The sequence below is a fragment of the Orycteropus afer genome, unplaced genomic scaffold, assembly GCF_000298275.1.
Source record: "Orycteropus afer afer isolate SDZICR_OR568_19922 unplaced genomic scaffold, OryAfe1.0 scaffold00061, whole genome shotgun sequence".
NCBI lineage: Eukaryota > Metazoa > Chordata > Mammalia > Tubulidentata > Orycteropodidae > Orycteropus > Orycteropus afer.
The window spans coordinates 1,458,527-1,476,111 of record NW_006921648.1 but is presented as its reverse complement, the minus strand read 5'-3'; the positions used below and the strand labels follow the sequence as shown (position 1 = coordinate 1,476,111).

General features: G+C 57.5%; 1 protein-coding gene across 1 annotated transcript; it reads left to right on the top strand.

Moving 5' to 3' along the window:
- Nucleotides 1-2,627: 2,627 nt before the first annotated feature.
- On the top strand, nucleotides 2,628-17,498 carry SRRM2 (serine/arginine repetitive matrix 2). Its single transcript, XM_042780789.1, has 14 exons — nucleotides 2,628-2,869; nucleotides 3,901-4,008; nucleotides 4,209-4,373; nucleotides 4,559-4,636; nucleotides 5,048-5,110; nucleotides 5,221-5,253; nucleotides 5,470-5,520; nucleotides 5,691-5,783; nucleotides 6,434-6,632; nucleotides 7,628-14,244; nucleotides 14,950-15,234; nucleotides 16,261-16,377; nucleotides 16,489-16,618; nucleotides 17,412-17,498. Exons 1-14 carry the CDS (start codon nucleotides 2,628-2,630, stop codon nucleotides 17,496-17,498), a joined length of 8,268 nt encoding a protein of 2,755 aa, XP_042636723.1.
- Nucleotides 17,499-17,585: the final 87 nt, after the last annotated feature.

Sequence of the window (17,585 nt, the reverse complement as noted above, 5' to 3'; positions counted from 1 at the left end):
AGCGGAGGACCTGAGCGCGGCTGCTCGTCTCCCGGCCCGGACTCCTTTTCCCCGCGCCTTTCTCGGGCGGTGAGCATCGTCGACCGCTCTCGGGGCCCGCGGTTCGGCGCCCGCGTTCGCTCCGCCTCGGCCAGACCGCAGGGCGCCGCGCCGCCCCCTCCCCCACCTCCGCGGCGCCGCGGGCGCGCGAGGGCCTGCGGCCCGGGCCTCGACGAGCTCCCCGTTTGGCTCGACCCTGCCGGCTTGGAAGTGCTGAGCGGGGCCTTCAGAGAGCCCGAGCGTCCGGCCAAGATTGGGAGGGTGGGCCACGTGCCCCACGTTTGTCTGCTTCGCCATCCCACCCTCCAAAGTCCCGTTCAATCCTGGGAGGCCTGGGGGGGGGGGCGTTTCGTTGAGTGGAAAACGCTCTGGGCCCTCAAGACGTCTGGCGTTCTGCTTCCCGAGTTTTCCGAGCCCCGGTTTTCACTCACGCATCTCTAAGATGTCTTGTGGATCGAACCGTTTGAAAGACTGCTTTGGTTTTCTTTCTCATTGTGTGGACTTGGGGTCCTCAGCTGTGACGTTTCCCGGAGTACTCCCCTTTTTGGTGCCGTCACTTTTCTCCGTGTTGCATTTTAGCGTGCACCTCTGTTTGCTCTCTTACTTGGCACCCTAGTTTCCCACCGAGAAATTCCCTTTTGTCGTCTTAGGCAGCTTGCGTTTTCTTTGGGTGCCTTCAGCGCCAACGCTTTTTGCGCCCCCCGAGCCCGTGGCCCCAGTCTAAATCCCCGGTGTATTGGGTGGCTCGTGTGTGCGTGTGGCTGCTGTTCCCCCTGGGCCACCCCTCTCCGTGTTTTCTGCACCGCCTTGGGTGCCGTGGTTGGGGTGGTTCTTCTTGCCCCTGAAAGGTCTCGGATTCGTTGGGACTTAATCCCTGCGGTGCGCAGCTGCGAGTTTCCCTGGCCTGGAGCGGGAGTCGTGGGTGAGGCGGAGTGAATGGTTCCGGTGCGGGACTGCGGCCCGAAGCCTCTCTGAAGGCGGGGGTCGCGCCCCGGGTGGGGAGGACTGAGTCGGTGAGAGCAGCGCTGGCAGGGGCAGGAGCAGCTGGTTGATTTTGTTGTAAGGGAACCTGTTTTTTGGTTTGCCCTTTTTGTGCGTTTGTTTGCAGCTGTGTCTGGTTTGACTTCACCTGTCTCCTTTCCGCGGGCAGAGGCAGAGTTCCTTTCTTTTTTATTTATTTTTTTGGTTTTGCTGCTTGGTTAGGGTAGAGATCCAGCCTTAGAGATTTTAGGGGGAGTGTTCCGGAATTGGGTGCATTACCCTTCCCTTCAACAACTCCCCGTACGTTAGTTTTCTCCCTTTTGCTTTTTCAGCACGTTCTGTCGGCTGTTTGTATGCTGTTCTTTTATTTTGTAGTTTTAGGGCGCGAGTTTCCTTTTCTCCTTTTTCTGTCTCCTTCGACCCGCTTGGCCTGTGCGGTTCCTCGGTTCTTCTGGGCTGGTCTTGCCTGCACGTTGGTGCTCTGGAAGGCGATGTGGAGAGGACGGGGAGGGAGAAATGAGTGTTGACATAGCAGGAGGCAGGGGCAGAGTGTGTGTAGCCAAGAAATTAAACTCTGAAAATGGGGCCTTCAGAGTTAGAGGGGTGTGGCAGGTTGAGAGGACAGCACCTCAGCTTCGGGGACAGTGGGGGCAGGAGAGGCAGGACTAGTGAGTGAGAAACCAGAGAGCAGTTATTGGGGGCTCCTTAGGGACAGCCAAGGACAGCTGACCCGGGACGAAGGGGGAGGTCTAGTGAGCGAGGGCTGGTGAGTGCAAGGCGAGGAGTGGTGAGAAGGTGAGAAGACCTGGCAGAGGGGCTGCTTGAATTGGGAACCGGGAGTATTTAGTGGAAACTGGGGAGACCGGCAGTTCAGGTGGGAAGGCTTGATGGGGAGGAAGGGAAAGGACTCAGTTATCAGTTAGGACAGTTGATGGGAGCTGTAAACGTTTAGAAGCGAGGAAACGGTCCCTTACCTGGAAGTGAAGGATTACTCATCCCGGCTTTTTGGAGTGGTTTTCGATGTGCACGCTGGCCTCAAGTCTGAGTGTAGGGCTGTGTGAGACACTTGGTTTAGCCTAACCAGTCAGTCCACCTGCTTGGATGTTTAGGGCCTCTTGAGTCTATTTCGTATTCACTGTGCTCTGGAAGCCCTGGGTCATTTCTCAGAAGAGTCTTGGGACTTGGACTCCAGGCCCTTGGGTGCCACTGATCTGTGTCTGGTGCTGGCCATGCCCTTTTTAGGGGGCCTCAGTTCCCAGAGCTTAGAAAGACGCCCCTTGTGTGTATTGAAGCCAAAGGAGAGGCGATAGGGATAGTGAAGAGATTTCGCCTTGTGGAAACGGAGGAAAGCTGGGTGTAAGCAGGAGTGACTCAGAAGGCCATGCAGGAGTGCTGGGGTGAGGCGGGGAGAGCAGGCAGCATGGGAAGGACGAGGAGAGGAGCCGGGAGGACGCCGGCGGAGTGCGCAGCTAAGGGAGGCTTAGTGGGGAGAGCAGTGTGAAGGCCAGCAGACTTGGGTGGTGCTCAGTGGTTAGTTTGGGGCCAGGGCCTGACCCGTGTCTCCCCGCTCCCCCCCAGGAGCGGTGGTGCCCCCCGGGCACGGGGCCATGTACAACGGGATCGGGCTGCCGACGCCCCGGGGCAGCGGCACCAACGGCTACGTCCAGCGCAACCTGTCCCTGGTGCGGGGCCGCCGGGGTGAGCGGCCTGACTACAAGGGAGAGGAGGAACTGCGGCGCCTGGAGGCTGCCCTGGTGAAGCGGCCTAATCCTGACATCCTGGACCACGAGCGCAAGCGGCGCGTCGAGCTGCGATGCCTCGAGCTGGAGGAGATGATGGAAGAGCAGGGGTGAGGGAGGGCCGGGGGAGAGCCGAGCTGGAGGGAGTTAGGCGGAGGGTAGGGAGCTTAGGGCTGCTTGAAGGAAGCCTGGTGAAGAGCTGCAGAGGGGAGGAGGCCAGCGGGCTAGAGACAAGGAGGGAGTTAAGGGACAGTTCGGAGTGGGAGATGAGAAAATTGGGGCACGATGGGACCGTGAGGGACTCTTGCAATCATTGAGCTGGCGGCCAGTGGGGAAAGGGGGCATTAAAGGAACAAAAATGTGCTTTGAGGGAGCGGTAGGCAAGCAGAGACCAGGTGAAGTGCTAGGCAAGCTGACAGGCATTGTCTGTGTTGGAGAAGAGGAAGGGAAATGGATTTAGGGACGAGGCGAAGCCTTGGAAGGCAGCAGAGGCAGTACCTGGAGGAAGGCCCTTGGAGGAGCTTGTGGGCTGGGCAGGGAAATGCAGTTTTGGAAAAGGAGCACGTCCAGGCAGAACCCCTTTAGAGCAGTGGTTTTCAAACTTAAGCAGTGGCGCCCCTTTACGTAAGGCCCCTCACTGTGGATAAGACTTGTTCTGGTTGAAGTTGGGGAGGAGCACGTGGAACTCCGCCCGCCCAGCTTTCTTCTCGTGGCCTCTGAGGTGTGCTTCCGCGCACACATACACTGCCGGCCAGTCAGACCTGACTCAGCGAGCCCTGAGCCCTTCTTGGGTTTCCGAGGTGGTTTCACTGTGGAAGTAGATGCCCAGCCTTCCTTCTGGGGAGTGGCTGGTGGGTTTGAACCGCCAGCCTTTTGGTTAGCAGTCAGATGCCTTAGGCACTACGCTACCAGAGCTCCCTGAGGTGTAGCATGTTTAAAATCCACTGTTCTAGGGGGTATAGCAAGAGGGAAGGAAGCTGTTGGGGGAAGAGCAGAAGGACTTACGAGAAGGGCCTCTGGGTGATAATAAGAATTCTCTGTGTGCGTGGAGAGGGAAGGACGCTGTTGAGAGTGAGAAGTACTGATTTGGGGATGGGGCCAGTCCAGTCTCGCCCTAATTCGGAAGGGGTTTATTCTTTAGGTACGAGGAACAGCAAATTCAGGAAAAAGTGGCGACCTTTCGACTCATGTTGCTGGAGAAGGATGTGAACCCTGGGGGCAAGGAGGAGGCCCCAGGGCAGAGGCCTGCGTGAGTGTTGTGTCCTTTCTGATTCCCTCTGGCCTCTGCTGCTGCTTCTGCTGTCCCCTTCTCTTCCCTGGGACCTCCTCCCTGCCTCTGTCATTCCATTTCCCAGACCCATTTGGCTCTTGCTGTACTTTGAATCTGCATCTGCCTTGTGGCTCTGCCCTGTGTCTCCAGCTCCTTTAGACCTTTGTCTTCCCCTCCAGTGTAACGGAGACTCACCAGTTGGCTGAATTGAACGAGAAGAAGAATGAGCGGCTGCGTGCTGCCTTTGGCATCAGTGATTCCTACGTGGATGGCAGCTCTTTTGATCCTCAGCGTCGTGCTCGAGAGGCTAAACAGCCAGCCCCAGAGCCCCCCAAGCCTTACAGGTAGGCCAGGCTGGGCCAGGTGTTTACTCACTGTCAGCAGCTCTCCTGATTCTAAGCACCCTGCTCGATGTGTCCGTGGCCTGTTTCTCCCCACAGTACTACATGTTGTACCAGTTTGTTCTAAAGTTGTCATGTGTCTAGTTTGATGTTCGAACTCATGTCAGCTTGCCCTTGTCCTTTCACAGCCTTGTCCGAGAGTCTAGCAGTTCTCGCTCACCAACCCCAAAGCAAAAGAAGAAGAAAAAGAAGAAAGACAGAGGACGGTAGGTCCACTGGGCAGTTACTGGTGGTCGGGACAGCTCCTGTGGTGCACAGAGGAGTTGGGAAGTCTTGCTTCCTGAGAGCAGGAGACATGGAGACATTGAGCTGCCCAGTGAGGGAGGATGTTACTGGTTAGGTCTGTCTTGTGAGCACAAAAGAGTGTGTGTGCGTGCGCGCGTTGCAGTTGGGGAGCATTCGAGTTGTCAGCTGTGCTGATTATGAACCAGCTGGCAGCATTCTGTGTATCTGGGTTTTTTTCCTTTCCCATCTTGAGGTTTATTGGTTTGAGGTGTCTACTCAGAGAGTAGCGAGGTCCTTCCTGGGCTTCGGACAGGGGCGTTGGTGGGGGTATAGCGACTGGGCCAGGCTGCAGGAAACATGCACAATGACCTTGGTTCTGCACCTGTCTTTAGCAGGTCAGAGAGCAGCTCTCCCCGAAGGGAGAGGAAGAAGAGCTCGAAAAAGAAGAAGCACAGGTAGGAGGCTGGGAGGGGGACGTGCTTGGAGCTACGAGGAAGGCTTGATGAGTTGGGCCTGGGCCTTGATTGACGTTTCTCCTTCTCTCCTCCCTCCTCTCCCAAAATAGGTCAGAATCGGAGTCCAAGAAGCGGAAGCACAGGTGAGGGTTGTTTGGCTCCTTGTGGACACAGTGGCATGTGGGGGGGCATTGCTTGATGGCCTGCTCTTTCTTCACTTGGTTCCTGGGACATTTCCTGTTCTTAGAGTTAAAGCTCTAGGAATGGTCTGTGTCCAGCCCAAGTCCTTGCTGTCCCCAATTCCATTTCATTTTTATTTTGTTCTTCTGTTTTTCCTAACATCTTGTTTTATCTCCTAGGTCCCCCACGCCAAAGAGCAAGCGTAAATCCAAGGACAAGAAGCGGAAGCGGTGAGTGAATTCCCGTGGATTTGAGAGCAGTGTACTTGGCGGGTTGATGAGTTCCACTGGCAGGGAGGGGAAACTCAGTTATGGCCTGCCTGGTAGAGGGCTCAAGAATGGGTGAGGGTCACCCAGTCGTAGTATGACAGCACCCTAAGCTGTAGTGGGTCTCATTGCAGGTCTCGAAGTACAACACCAGCCCCGAAGAGCCGCCGGGCTCACCGATCAACGTCTGCTGACTCTGCTTCGTCCTCCGATACGTCCCGCAGTCGGTAAGGGGGGGTCCAGGAGGGAGGGCGGGAGAGGGATTTTGGTGGGTTAATCACTTGAATATTTACTGAGCGCCCACGGTGTGCTAGGCGCTGCACAGACCATTCGGAAGACACGGTCCCTGCCCTCTAGGAGCTGACAGGCTAAAGCAACAGGATGGACAGACATATACATTTCCCCTTCTCTTTTTGTTTATTTTTTTATTTATTTTGTTATTTTTTGTTTTGTTCTGATGTATATGGACTGCCAGAATAGGGGGGGTTGTGGTTTGTTCGTGGTGTCTGGGGGAGGAAGGAATCCTTACCCTGGCTTCCTTAATCGGGGAAGGCTTCCTGAAGGAGGTGGGCTCAGAGGTGAGTTGTGAATGAGGCGGGTAAGGAATGGGCTGGTTGGAGGGTCTGGGGAGGTTTTGGGGGAGGAGAATAAAGGGGTAAAGGGAGAATATTCTTTGGGATTGCATTGGGAAGAGGAGAAGGACCAAAGTGGACTGGACTGGAATTTCAGTATGAACGATTGGAGTCTTGTGACTTAAGGCAGCTTTGGAAGAGGGTTGTGCAGTCAGTGGAAGTGGACGGGAGCTGGGGAGGGGGTGTCCTAGTCTTCCTGGAGCTGATTTCCTCCTCCCCTGCCCCTCCTCCGTTACCTCCCTCAGGTCTAGAAGTGCTGCAGCTAAAACTCGTACAACTGGCGTGACTGGACGAAGCCCTTCCCCTGAATCAGGGCGCCAAGGGGAGGGAGATGGACCTTCCCGGGACTCGGGTGCTACCAACATAGGGCAGCCTAGCAGCCCAGAGCCCTCTACAAAGCAGCCGAGCAGCCCACATGACGACAGAGATAAAGACAAAAAGGAGGTACGTTCTGAGTTCCGGGTGTTCTTCACCTTGCAGAGGAATAGGCTCGGGACGGGAGTATGAAGCAGAGGGGGAGGGGTCCTGAGGAGTGAATTCATTTGTGTTGCCTTTTTGTTTGCTCGTTCGTTTTTGCATTTCTCGGTTTATTTAAATCCACATCTACTGCAAATAATTTCAGAATTTTCGCAATTGAGGTTAATTACGTAAACAGGTCTTCACTATATTGTGTACTCGCAGACGCAGAACAAAAGTTTAACTCATGCTGATTGTGGCTCCATCATTAGGCTGCTGCCTGTGCAGTCTGAAAACACAGTTCTGGAACGGGCTTGTCAGATTCTGGTCTTTAGTACTCTGCTCTAATACAAGCCCTTATTGTTCTTGCTTCACTTACGATAGTTCTCTGCTAAATTTTTACCTCTTGCATTCATTTTCTATTATTATGCAGAGTTTCTTTTTAGACTTCAGGTTAGGTCACCTCAGAAGCTTTACTTCCCATTGTTTTTTAATTACGTCGAAAGCTTTTATGATTTGGTTTCTTACCTCTTCTGTGCTCCAGTTCTCCTGATCTATCTTGTTACCGTTTAAACAAAACAAACTATTGCTTTTGTTGGTGTAGTTTCTTTAATTTGTTTTATCTACAAGGGTAAAGTCAGATATCACCCACTTTGGTAAACTGTGCTTATGTGTCGTCTTAAAAATAATAATTTTTTCTTTCCTGTTAGTATACAGCATTTTATAACGACGTCTGTCGTATGTGCATTAGCTGTTTACGTTTTGTCTACATTGTAAGATCTTTGGGGTAACAGTTGTATCTTCATCTTTTCTCTTCTGTGTGATTTCTTGTTATTGTTTGACTGGCATGTCTGTGGTGAAAAAAGGGACCAGTTGGGGCATTGGGTTGCATAGAAGAAAAATTTCATTGGATGTTGGGGTGCTAGAAGTGATAAGATTTGGTTCTTACATGTCCCTATCCCTACTTTCTTTTCCACTCTTAGAAATCTGCATCTCGACCTAGCCCCTCCCCGGAGAGGAGCAGTACAGGCCCAGAACCACCTGCTCCCACTCCGCTCCTTGCTGAGCAACATGGCAGCTCCCCACTACCCCTTGCAGCAACCCCCTTAAGTCAGGAACCAGTGAACCCCCCATCTGAGACCTCTCCAACCCGGGGGCGTTCACCACCTAAGTCTCCTGAGAAGCCTTCTCAGTCTTCTTCCTCAGAGAGCTGTCCACCGTCCCCTCAGCCTACCAAAGTTGCTCGGCATGCCAGCTCTTCCCCTGAGAGCCCTAAACCTGCACCAGCTCCTGGGTCCCGCCGAGAGATTTCTTCTTCTCCCACACCTAAGAGTCGCTCCCATGGCCGAGCAAAGCGGGATAAATCACATTCCCCTACCCCTTCCCGTAGGATGGGGAGGTCCCGGAGCCCTGTTGTCACAAAGAGGGGGCGATCCCGGTCTCGGAGCCCTACCAAGAGAGGTCATTCTCGGTCCCGGTCCCCTCAGTGGCGTAGATCTCGGTCTGTGCAGAGGTGGGGACGATCTAGAAGTCCCCAGCGACGTGGCCGCTCTAGGTCTCCTCAACGACCAGGCTGGTCCAGGAGCAGGAACACCCAGAGGAGAGGCAGGTCTAGGTCAGCAAGACGAGGTAGATCGCACTCTCGATCTCCAGCCACGAGGGGCCGGTCTCGCTCTAGAACACCTGCCCGGAGGGGTAGGTCCCGGTCCAGAACACCCGCCAGGCGGAGATCTCGATCCAGAACATCTACCAGACGGAGGTCCCGTTCTAGAACGCCAGCCCGGCGGGGCAGGTCTCATTCTAGAACACCTGCTAGGCGGAGATCTAGGACCCGATCGCCAGTACGGCGCAGGTCTCGTAGTAGGTCACTGACCAGGAGAGGTGGCAGGTCACGGTCCAGAACCCCAGTTAGACGTGGCAGGTCACGCTCTAGAACCCCAGCCAGACGGAGTGGCAGGTCACGTTCTAGGTCCCCAGCCAGGCGAGGGAGATCTCGGTCTAGGACACCAGCAAGACGAGGGAGGTCCCGTAGTAGAAGTCCTGCTAGACGGGGTCGGTCTCACTCTAGAACACCACAAAGACGAGGCAGGTCTGGCTCATCAGAGCGGAAGAACAAGTCCAGGACATCTCAGAGAAGAAGCAGGTCCAACTCAAGCCCAGATGTGAAAAAATCTCGCATTTCTTCGCGGCGTAGCCGGTCTCTTTCTTCACCAAGATCCAAAGCAAAATCTCGCTTGTCTCTGAGGCGAAGCCTTTCAGGGTCCTCTCCGTGTCCTAAACAGAAGTCTCAGACGCCACCTAGACGTAGTCGCTCGGGATCATCTCGACCTAAAGCAAAATCTAGAACGCCATCAAGACGAAGTCGTTCAGGCTCTTCACCGCCTAAACAGAAATCTAAAACCCCACCAAGGCAAAGTTGTTCCAGCTCATCTCCTCCCCCTAAAGTCAAATCTGGAACACCACTAAGGCAAGGATCTACAGGCAGTCCTCAGTCAAAAGAACACTCAGAAACACCACGAAGGCGGAGCCGATCTGGATCATCACCAGACCCTGAGGGGAGGTCTTGCACATCTCCAAGACATAGCCCATCTGGGTCATTTTCTCCACAATCCAAAGTGAAGGCAATTACTTCACCAAGACGAAGCCATTCTGGCTCTTCTTCTCCAAGTCCCAGTAGGGTGATTTCTAGGACACTGCCAAGGCAGAGCAGATCAGAGTCTCCCTGCTCCAAGGTGGAATCGAGACTGTTGCCAAGGCAGAGCCATTCTAGGTCGTCCTCGCCAGATACCAAAGTGAAACCTGGAACACCACCAAGACGAAGTCACTCAGGGTCTACTTCGCCGTGCCCCAAAATAAAGCCCCAAACTCCACCAGCACAGTGTCTTTCTGGATCGAAGTCACCACATTCTCAAGAGAATGCTAAAGATTCACCAGCACAAAGTAACTCTGGCTCCTCCTCTGTGTGTTCAGGAGTAAAATCTAGCACACTACCAGGAGAAAGCTGCTCAGGTTTCTCATCCCTGCAACAGAAAGGACAATCTCAAACCTCCCCAGACCATACATCTGACACTTCAACTCCAGAAACAAGACAGGGTCGCTCCGAGTCGCCATCTTTGCAGAGCAAATTTCAGATACCACCTGAGGGTGGTCGGTCTAGGTCTTCATCTCCAGTCACTGATCTGGCCACTAGATCGCCACCAAGACAAAACAGAAGTGGGCCGTCCACGAGTCCTAGGCTCAGATCTCCTGAGCAGAGGTCTCAGACTGACTCCTCCCCACATCTTGGGACAGACATTAAAGCTCTTCTGAGGCAAAGTAGATCGGAATCTCCTCCAGAATCAAAAGAGAAAGGGAGCCTACTCTCTCAGGAGTCTGTGCCTGCATCATCTCCCAGACCAAGAGATGGACTTACGCCCCCCCCCGTGCAGGACGGGCCCGAGTCCTCACCACTTCTCAGAGACGCTCTCAGAACCCCTCCAGGGGAGAGAAGTGGCTCTGGGCCATCTCCAGATGCAAAAAGCCGGAGCAGCGCATCGGCTCAGCCCACCCAAGAAGAGGAATCAGTGGAGGCAGTGGAGAAATCTGAAGAGCTCTCAAACCAGATCCTGTCCCACTTGTCTCCAGAACTTAAAGAGGTGGCTGGAAGGAACTTTGAATCATCTCCTGAAGTAGAAGAAAAGTCTGCTGTGTTTGTACCTCTTGACCAGAGCCAGTCGCGGGCTTCTTTGGGAACAGTAGAAGTTCCTGCGGCAGTCTCGGCTTGGAGTGGGCCACGTTACACTTTGGACCATAAAGAACTGCCTAACTCTCCTCCTAGGGAGAACAGCTTTGGGTCACCTTTAGAATTTAGAAACTCAGGCCCTGTTGTTTCAGAAATGAATATTGGATTGTCTCCTGAGGCTAAAGAGGATTTGAATGGGCCTTTCCTTAATCAGCTGGAGACAGACCCATCTCTAGACATGAGAGAACAATCTACAAGATCCTCCCGTCGCAGCAGTTCTGCGTTATCCCCAGATGCAATGGAAAAAGCAGGAATGTCTTCGAATCAGAGTGTCTCTTCACCTGTGCTTGATGCTATACCGAGAACACCTTCTAGGGAAAGAAGCAGTTCTGCGTCTTCTCCTGAACTGAAAGATGGATTGCCCAGGACACCATCGCGGAGAAGTAGGTCTGGGTCTTCTCCCAGACTTAGAGATGGGTCTGGGACACCTTCCAGGCATAGCCTGTCTGGTTCCTCTCCTGGAGTGAAAGATGTACCTAGAACGCCATCCAGGGGCAGAAGTGAATGTGATTCTTCTCCAGAACCAAAGGCTTTGCCTCAGACTCCTAGGCCGAGGAGCCATTCTCCATCATCTCCTGAGCTCCCCAACAAGTGTCTTACCCCCCAGAGGGAAAGAAGTGGGTCAGAATCATCAGTTGAACAAAAGACCATGTCTAGGACCCCACTTGGACAGAGAAGTCGATCTGGGTCTTCTCAAGAACTTGACGGGAAACCCAGTACATCCCCTAGGGAACAAAGTGATTCAGACTCTTCTCCGGATTCTAAAACCAAGGTCCGAACTCCACTTAGGCAGAGGGCCTGCTCTGGGTCATCTCCAGAGCTTGAGGGCAAGTCCCGGCCTTCTCCTCGGCGTAGCAGGTCTGGCTCATCCCCTGAAGTTCAAGAGAAGCCAAGAGTGGCACCCAGGGCACAGAGTGGTTCTGATTCTTCTCCTGAGCCTAAAGCTCCGGCCCTTCGGGCTCTTCCTCGACGGAGCAGATCAGGCTCCTCAAGCAAAGGCAGAGGCCCCTCTCCTGAAGGAAGCAGCAGCTCTGAGTCATCTCCAGAGCATCCTCCCAAATCCAGAGCTGCTCGAAGAAGCTGCAGGTCCTCTCCAGAGCCCAAGACCAAGTCTCGCACTCCACCTCGTCGTCGCAGCTCCCGGTCATCACCGGAATTGACTAGGAAGGCCAGACTGTCTCGGAGAAGCCGCTCTGCCTCCTCCTCACCTGAGACCCGTTCCAGAACTCCCCCAAGGCGCCGCAGAAGCCCCTCAGTGTCCTCCCCAGAGCCGGCTGAGAAGTCACGGTCATCACGCCGCCGGCGTTCTGCTTCTTCCCCACGCACCAAGACAGCATCCAGGAGAGGCCGCTCTCCTTCACCAAAGCCTCGTGGACTCCAGCGGTCCCGTTCCCGCTCTAGGAGGGAGAAGACCAGAACAGCCCGGAGGCGTGACAGATCTGGGTCTTCTCAGTCTACCTCTCGGAGGAGACAGCGGAGCCGGTCAAGGTCTCGGGTTCCTCGTCGACGGAGGGGTGGCTCTGGCTACCACTCCAGGTCACCTGCCCGACAGGAGAGTTCCCGAACCTCTTCCCGACGCCGAAGAGGCCGCTCGCGAACACCCCTAGCCAGTCGGAAGCGTTCCCGTTCTCGTACATCACCGGCCCCGTGGAAACGCTCCAGGTCTCCAGCCACTCACCGGCGATCCAGGTCCAGAACACCTCTGGTCAGCCGACGTCGCTCTCGGTCTCGTACCTCGCCAGTCAGTCGGAGGCGGTCACGGTCCAGGACGTCAGTGACTCGACGAAGATCTCGATCAAGAGCGACCCCGGTGAGTCGCAGGCGATCCAGGTCCAGGACACCACTAGTGACCCGCCGGCGGTCAAGGTCCAGGACGCCAGCAGCACGTCGACGCTCCCGTTCCAGAACTCCACCTGTGACCCGTAGGAGGTCCAGGTCCCGGACCCCACCAGTGACACGAAGGCGTTCCCGAAGCAGAACCTCGCCAGTCACTCGCAGAAGATCAAGATCCAGAACATCCCCAGTCACCCGGAGGAGATCTCGGTCTCGCACATCTCCAGTAACTCGAAGGCGGTCCCGCTCCCGGACCTCTCCAGTGACGCGCCGCCGCTCTAGGTCCCGAACACCCCCAGCCATTCGCCGCAGATCCAGGTCCCGAACGCCGCTGCTGCCACGCAAACGTTCACGGAGTCGCTCACCACTTGTTATCCGCCGCCGCTCTAGGTCTCGTACCCCGAGAGCAACTCGTGGGAAAAGGTCCTTGACAAGGTCTCCTCCAGCCATCCGCAGGCGTTCTGCGTCCGGAAGCAGTTCTGATCGTTCGCGATCTGCTACTCCTCCAGCAACGAGAAATCACTCTGGTTCGCGGACACCTCCTATGGCCTTGGGTAGCTCCAGAATGAGCTGCTTCAGTCGTCCCAGCATGTCACCGACTCCTCTTGACCGCTGCCGGTCCCCTGGAATGCTCGAGCCCCTGGGCAGCTCCAGAACACCAATGTCTGTCCTGCAGCAAGGGGGTGGTTCCCTGATGGACGGCCCAGGTCCCCGAATGCCTGATCACCCGAGAACATCATCTGTGCCAGAAAACCACGCCCAGTCCAGAATTGCGCTTGCTCTGACGGCTATCAGCCTGGGCACCGCTCGACCGCCTCCGTCCATGTCTGCTGCAGGCCTAGCTGCCAGGATGTCCCAGGTACCTGCTCCAGTACCTCTCATGAGTCTCAGAACGGCCCCTGCTGCCAGCCTCGCCAGCAGGATCCCTGCAGCCTCGGCAGCGGCCATGAACCTGGCCAGCGCCAGAACACCTGCCATCCCAACAGCCGTGAACCTGGCCGACTCGCGCACACCAGCTGCAGCTGCGGCCATGAGCCTGGCCAGCCCCAGAACAGCGGGGGCCCCTTCAGCTGTGAGCCTCACTGACCCACGTACCCCTGCAGCCTCAGCGGTGAATTTGGCAGGAGCCAGAACCCCAGCTGCTCTGGCAGCCCTGAGCCTTGCAGGCTCAGGCACGCCCCCAACAGCTGCAAGCTACCCCTCCAGCTCCAGGACGCCCCAAGCTCCAGCACCTGCAAACCTGGTGGGCCCCAGGTCTACTCACGCCACAGCACCGGGGACTATGGCCAGCTCCCGAAGCCCTGCGGCCCTGGCCCCAGCCAGCCTCACCAGTGCCAGGATGGCGCCAGCCCTGTCTGGGGCCAACCTTACCAGCCCCCGGGTGCCCCTCTCAGCCTATGAGCGAGCCAGCGGTCGAGTCTCGCCCCCACTCCTCGACCGAGCCAGGTCGCGAACACCACCAGGAGGTCCCGGCTGCAGAACCCCACCGTCGGCCCCGAGCCAGTCCCGCATGCCCTCGGAGCGGGCTCCCTCTCCGGCTGCTAGAATGGGCCAGCCTTCCTCACAGGCTGCCCTGATGCCGGCACAGGAGCGGCCCAGGTCCCCTGGGCCACCTGCCTTTTCAGACCAGTCCCGTTCTTTGCCCGCCCAGACCACCCCTGCAGTGGGGTCTCAGGCCCTCTCTGGGACTGGGGCAAAGACCGCGTCTGCTGCCAGTGACCACAACGGTGTGGCCTTGGGCCCTGCCCCTGGGGTGTTCCACCCTGAGGGTGGGGAACCGCTTGCCTGCGCTGGAGCGCAGCAGCCCCCGGCACTGGCCGCCCTGCAGCCCACCAAGGAGCGGAGGAGCTCGTCCTCATCCTCATCCTCGTCCAGCTCCTCCTCTTCCTCCTCCTCCTCCTCGTCCTCGTCTTCCTCTTCTGGCTCCAGTTCGAGTGACTCGGAGGGCTCCAGCCTTCCCGCGCAGCCGGAGGTGCCCCTGAAGAGGTGAGGGGACGGGACTCAAGGAAACCTGGTGGGGGAGGCAGCGTGGGTGGGCTGGGAGTGGGGTGGGCGGCACTCTTGTCAGTTTGCTGGCTCTCTTGAGGAGGAGGTACGGGGGACCTTGGCCCTTAAGCTGGGGACAGAAGAGAATGCTGGGGGCGGGCTGGGGGCGGGAGGGGACAGGTGGACATCTCGGAAGGGTCGTTCTCTAGAGGATAATGATGAGTTTTCCGTCTCTACAGAGGACAGAACTAGAGGAAATGGACTTAATTTTACAGCAGGAGGGATGGCAGTTAGAACTCAAGAGGAACTCCCTGGGCTGGAAGGATCTTCAGAGGTCATCCCGCCCCTCTCCCTGCCTCCAGGCAGGACGGCCCCGCCCCCAGCCAGCCTGCACTCGGGCCTCCCCAGGCTGTGGCTCTCCCGAGGAAGGAGACCCCAGCTTTCCACACCTGAGTCCAGGGCCTTACTCTTCCATCAGGGACATTCTTGAGGTTTAACCTTGCTCCTTGTGCTGCGGGCCCAGCCTGTCGCCATGTTAGCAGAGGTCGGGCGCTCGGGCTTCGCTCCGGAGCACTGCTGGCTCCCGGCGCCAGGCTCCCAGGGCCTCTCAGGCACCCCTCCCCCACTGCCGTTCCTCCAGGCCAAGGAAGGTAGGGTTGGGGTTGGGGCCGTCTGTCTCCTTGTGACAACCCTCTCCTCCCACAGGGTCCCCAGTCCTGTCCCCGGCCCAAAGGAGATTGTTCGAGAGGGCCGCCCGCAGGAGCCGACCCCAGCCAAGAGGAAGAGGCGCGACAGCAGCTCTAGTTCCAGCTCTTCATCCTCCTCCTCCTCTTCCTCTTCCTCCTCCTCCTCCTCCTCCTCTTCTTCCTCTTCTTCCTCCTCCTCCTCTTCCTCTTCCTCCTCTTCCTCCTCCCCCTCCCCTGCTAAGCCTGGCCCTCAGGCCTTGCCCAAACCTGCAAGCCCCAAGAAGGCACCCCCTGGCGAGAGAAGGTGAGTGGTCCTTGCCCAGTAGCGGGGGACGGGGTGAGTTAGCACTCAGAGGTGCCAGCCGCCGGCCGGGGGTCCGCGGGGACACTGCCATCCGGCTGTGGGAGGAGTCTAGCTCTCCTCCCCACGTGCTCTGCCGGCCCGACCTCCCTCCCCATTCCCAGTCCACCAGGCCCAGGGATTCTAGCTTTGGAATCTCCACGTTGCTGCCACCGAGGCTCTGGTCTGGCCACCGCCATCTCCTCCTGCTCGGTCCACATCCCTCTCTCCCTGTCTCTCTGCCCCACCCCGCCACGCCGCTCTCCCTCGTGTAGCCAGAGGGGGCTTTGTAACTTGCACACCACGCACTGCACACACCCTCCCGGGCCGCCCTGTGACCCGCAGGACAAAGCCCTGTCTCCGCGGGGATGGCACGGAGGCTCAGCGGCAGCCTTGCCAGTCCATCCCCCGCCTCTCCTCTGCCCACCCCCCATGCCCTACGGTCCGGGGGCCACCATGCTCTTGGGCCCATGTGCCTGTGGACGTGCTGCTCCTCAGCCTGGACCCCGTTGTCCGCCTGGTGGACTCCTCGGTCTGCAAGACTCCGTCTGCCCCGACAGCACCTTCGAGACGACCGTCCCGCCCCGTCCCAGCTCCCCTCCCTGGGTCCCCCAGACCCATGGCCGGGCCCTGTAGGGGTGCTCCCACCGCCCCGCCCCCTACCCTGGGTCCCCCAGACCCAGGGTCAGCCTGCCTGCAGGGGTTGCTCCCTGCACATGGGCGGGAACTGCTGCCCCCCTTGCCCTCCCTCCACCTGGTCCAGCTCCTCCCAGAGCAGGGCCTGCCTTTCTCTCTGCCTCCCCCGCTGCACCCCGTGCCCGCCGGGCGCTCGGTGGATGGTGTGCGGGCGGCTGGGTGAGCGAGCGCACACAGGTGGGTCTGAGGCTGCCCCAAGTGGTGCGAGGTTTGGTGGCCAGGACCGGGGAGGGCGGTCCTGCGCACTGTGCTGGCTGGTGGGTTTGGTGCTATTGGTACTTGCTCTGCTCCCAGGTCCCGCAGTCCCCGGAAGCCAATAGATTCTCTCCGGGACTCGCGGTCGCTCAGCTACTCACCTGCGGAGCGCCGCCGCCCCCCCTCGCCACAGCCTTCCCCCCGGGACCAGCAGAGGTAGGTGCTGGTGGATGGGTTCTCGTCTCTGGCCATGCCAGTGTTAGAAGTTCTCTTGGTGTAGCCACTGCATGTCAGCTGTGATCTGATCTTTGACACGTTGTGTTGCAGCAGCAGCAGTGAGCGGGGTTCCCGGAGAGGCCAGAGGGGGGACAGCCGCTCCCCGAGCCACAAGCACAGGCGGGAGACGCCCAGCCCCCGCCCCGTGCGCCGCCGTTCCTCCAGGTGGGTGTCCCCAAGGGTGAGGCCCATTCTGAGCAGAAAGTTGCCCTGTGGGCAGTAGTCTCCAGGTTGACTCCTTTGTTTTTTCTGTCACAGGTCTCCATGAATCTCGGGGAGTTCTACACCCCACAGTCTAGAGCTGCAGGGAGTGCCCCCCTCCCCACACACAGCTGTGGGAGGGGTCCTATATGCCCCCTGAACCTTGGCAGCGTCTTGTGGGGGGGGGCTTCCCGTTTTTTTCTGTTTTTTTTTTTTTTTCTTTGTTCCTGTGAAATGTTAATCTGTGAGTTTTTCCTGATTCTTGTGTTTGGGGGGGTTTGGGGTGGGAGAGATTGAGAATGGGGCCTGGGAGGGGAAGACAGGACCCCCTGCCTTTATCAGAGGGGCTGGGAGGCTCTGCTCTCTCTTCATCCCCAAGTTCCTGGGGTGTGGGGGTCTGGGACCTGGGCCTTAAGCAAGGGGGTCCTGGAAAGGGGACAAGAATTGAAATCAGTTGGTCCCTCCGACCCCCTATGAGGTTGTGGCCCCTCCCCCCAACTTTTCTTCACGTTTCTTAAAGGCATTTTGATTTTTTAAACTCTGTACAGCAAGAGCAACTTTTTCTGTCCAATAAAAATGAGAAATGCAGGACTGGATCTCTAGGCTGTTTATTGGGGCACGGGGTGGGTAGGGAGAGCCACCGTGAGACGCCATCAGTGAGGGACCAGGTGGTTCTCAGACCCGGTGCCCACGGCCCCACGGCCAGGAGCTGCTTGTCATTTGCCAGAACTGCCACTGGCTCCACAGCTGGGCTGGGGCCTCGCTCCCCCCAGGCCCTGCAGTGCTTCGAGGAGCAGGTTCTAGGGTGGGTGGCTGGGCCAGGCCTCAACCAGGGCCACAGGGGGCCTGGAGGAGCCTAAGGGGAGAGCGGTGGGTGGGTGGGTGTTAGAGAGGGAATGGGGTGAGAAACAGGCAAGACCCAAGCTGACAATCTTTTATTGGGGGCT

What these genes read in the sequence shown, in the direction of transcription:
- SRRM2 (XM_042780789.1), top strand. Translation starts at nt 2,628, where the DNA reads ATGTACAACGGGATCGGGCTGCCGACGCCCCGGGGCAGCGGCACCAAC. An exon ending in GAGATGATGGAAGAGCAGGG is followed by an intron (nt 2,870 to 3,900) that starts GTGAGGGAGGGC and finishes TTTATTCTTTAG; the next exon opens with GTACGAGGAACAGCAAATTC. An exon ending in AAGAAGAAAGACAGAGGACG is followed by an intron (nt 4,637 to 5,047) that starts GTAGGTCCACTG and finishes ACCTGTCTTTAG; the next exon opens with CAGGTCAGAGAGCAGCTCTC.